Below are 1,981 nucleotides of genomic sequence, written 5' to 3'. Positions count from 1 at the left end.
TAGATATGCGTTATGGACAAAATGGATATCTAACTTGACTCGAAATAATATTCAAAGCTAATGGCGCAATCGAAATTTGATTCCGAGTTACAAAACTCAAAAACACGTTTTTGGGCCAAAATCAGGCCCGACAACAGCTCAAAAACTTTTCGTCACGGAAAATCACGAACGTTTACTATAAAATAGGAATTCGCAAAACAAGACTAACATTCAACTATGGTTTAGCCTAAATCAATACCAATAAATTTATAAAATTAATCGTTGGTAAAATAATTAATTAATAAAACTATGTTACTTGTGATATTATTTTTGTGCCCCGTAGGCAATTTCTTGCAGCAACCACTGCAAAAAAATAACCTTTGTATTTTCATGAGGTGGTAAAATATGTTAGATGGAGACATGCCATGCAGGATGAGATTAATGCTCTAGAACAAAATGATACATGGAGCATGCAACAATTGCCTCCGGGAAAGAAAGCTCTTAAATGCAAATGGGTTTATCGCATCAAATATAATTTTGATGGCACCATTGAGCGCTTTATAGAACGTTTAGTTGTTCTAGGAAATCATCAACACAGAGGCATAAATTACCGTGAGACTTTTGCTCATGTTGCCAAGATGATAATTTTGTGCACTGTTCTTGTCATAATTGTGGCGAAATCATAGTAACTCCATAAATGGATATCTATAATGCTTTTCTCCATGGTGATCTCCATGACGAGGTGTTCATTCGCATGCCTCATGCGTTTTCAGTTACCTCCTCAAACATGGTGTGTAAACTATGAAAATCATTGTATGGCTTGAAGCAGGCTCCGCATTGTTGGTTTACCAAGGTGTCTCAGGCTCTTGTTTTCTATGGCTTTCGTAAATCATGTGTGGATTATTATCTCTTCATTTTATATCAAGGACGAGTTCAACTTACCATTCTAGTTTATGTTGATGATTTGATTATTGTCGGCAATAATTCTTCAATCATCACAAGATTTAAAACCTATATCAACAAATACTTCCACATGAAAGATCTTGGAACATTAAAGTATTTTCTGAGTATGGGGGTTGATAGTAGTCCTACAAACATTTTTCTTTGTCAGCATAAATATGCGCTAAATATTATTTCTAAAGCTGGTCTTCTTGGCACTAAACCTGCAGGTACTCCATTAGAGCAAAACCACCATTTGCCATTTGTTGTTGGATCTCTTTTTGACAACTCGGAGCGCTATCGTCGTTTGGTTAGGTGCTTGATCTATCATTGTTTCACGCCTAAATTTTTCATTTAGTATGCACACCTTATCTCAATATGCAGGAGCCCCGTACAATGCACTGGAATGTTGCCCTTCATGTGGTTCGATTTCTCAAAGGTAATCCAGGGCAAGGCATCTTGCTTTCAAACCATTGTAATCTTCGTCTTCATGGATGGTGCAATTCTGACTGGGATGGATGTCCTCTCACCCATCAATCTGTGACTGGTTGGCTTGTCCAATTCGGCCAATCTCATATTTCTTGAAAAACAAAGAAACAAAACATAGTCTCTCGCTCCTCGGCTGAAGTTGAGTATCATTCCATGGTCACAGCTACTTACGAACTCAAATGGCTAAAAGGAAATTCTTTCTGATCTTACCATTGTTCATCCCCGACCTATGATCCTTAACTGTGATAGTCAGGCGGCATTGCACATCGCCAAAAATCCAGTGTTTCATGAACACACCAAGCACATTGAAGTCGATTGTCATGTTGTTTGTAATGAGGTTCTAAATTGGAATATCCTTTACCTATGTCTCCACCACTATACAGCTAGCAGACATTTTTATCAAAGCTTTAGGCAAACCTCAGTTCAAATTCTTTCTATGCAAGTTGGGCATTCAAAATCTTCATGCTCCCACTTGAGGGATGTAATACCGTAAAACAAGCTAACAAAGTTTATTATTCCATTCAAATTCAAGTTGTTATGTAAATAGAATATCTAGGAGCATATTTAGATTTGT

General features: G+C 37.2%; 1 protein-coding gene across 1 annotated transcript; it reads left to right on the top strand.

Annotated features, from left to right (window-relative positions):
• Positions 1,049-1,503, top strand: LOC109344647 (uncharacterized mitochondrial protein AtMg00810-like). Its single transcript, XM_019583403.1, has 2 exons — positions 1,049-1,228; positions 1,303-1,503. Exons 1-2 carry the CDS (start codon positions 1,049-1,051, stop codon positions 1,501-1,503), a joined length of 381 nt encoding a protein of 126 aa, XP_019438948.1.

The sequence above is a fragment of the Lupinus angustifolius genome, chromosome LG04 (genome assembly GCF_001865875.1).
Source record: "Lupinus angustifolius cultivar Tanjil chromosome LG04, LupAngTanjil_v1.0, whole genome shotgun sequence".
NCBI lineage: Eukaryota > Viridiplantae > Streptophyta > Magnoliopsida > Fabales > Fabaceae > Lupinus > Lupinus angustifolius.
The sequence above is the reverse complement of the archived record's forward strand: the minus strand, read 5'-3'. Positions and strand labels throughout refer to the sequence as shown.

What these genes read in the sequence shown, in the direction of transcription:
- LOC109344647 (XM_019583403.1), top strand. Translation starts at nt 1,049, where the DNA reads ATGGGGGTTGATAGTAGTCCTACAAACATTTTTCTTTGTCAGCATAAA. An exon ending in CGGAGCGCTATCGTCGTTTG is followed by an intron (nt 1,229 to 1,302) that starts GTTAGGTGCTTG and finishes CTCAATATGCAG; the next exon opens with GAGCCCCGTACAATGCACTG.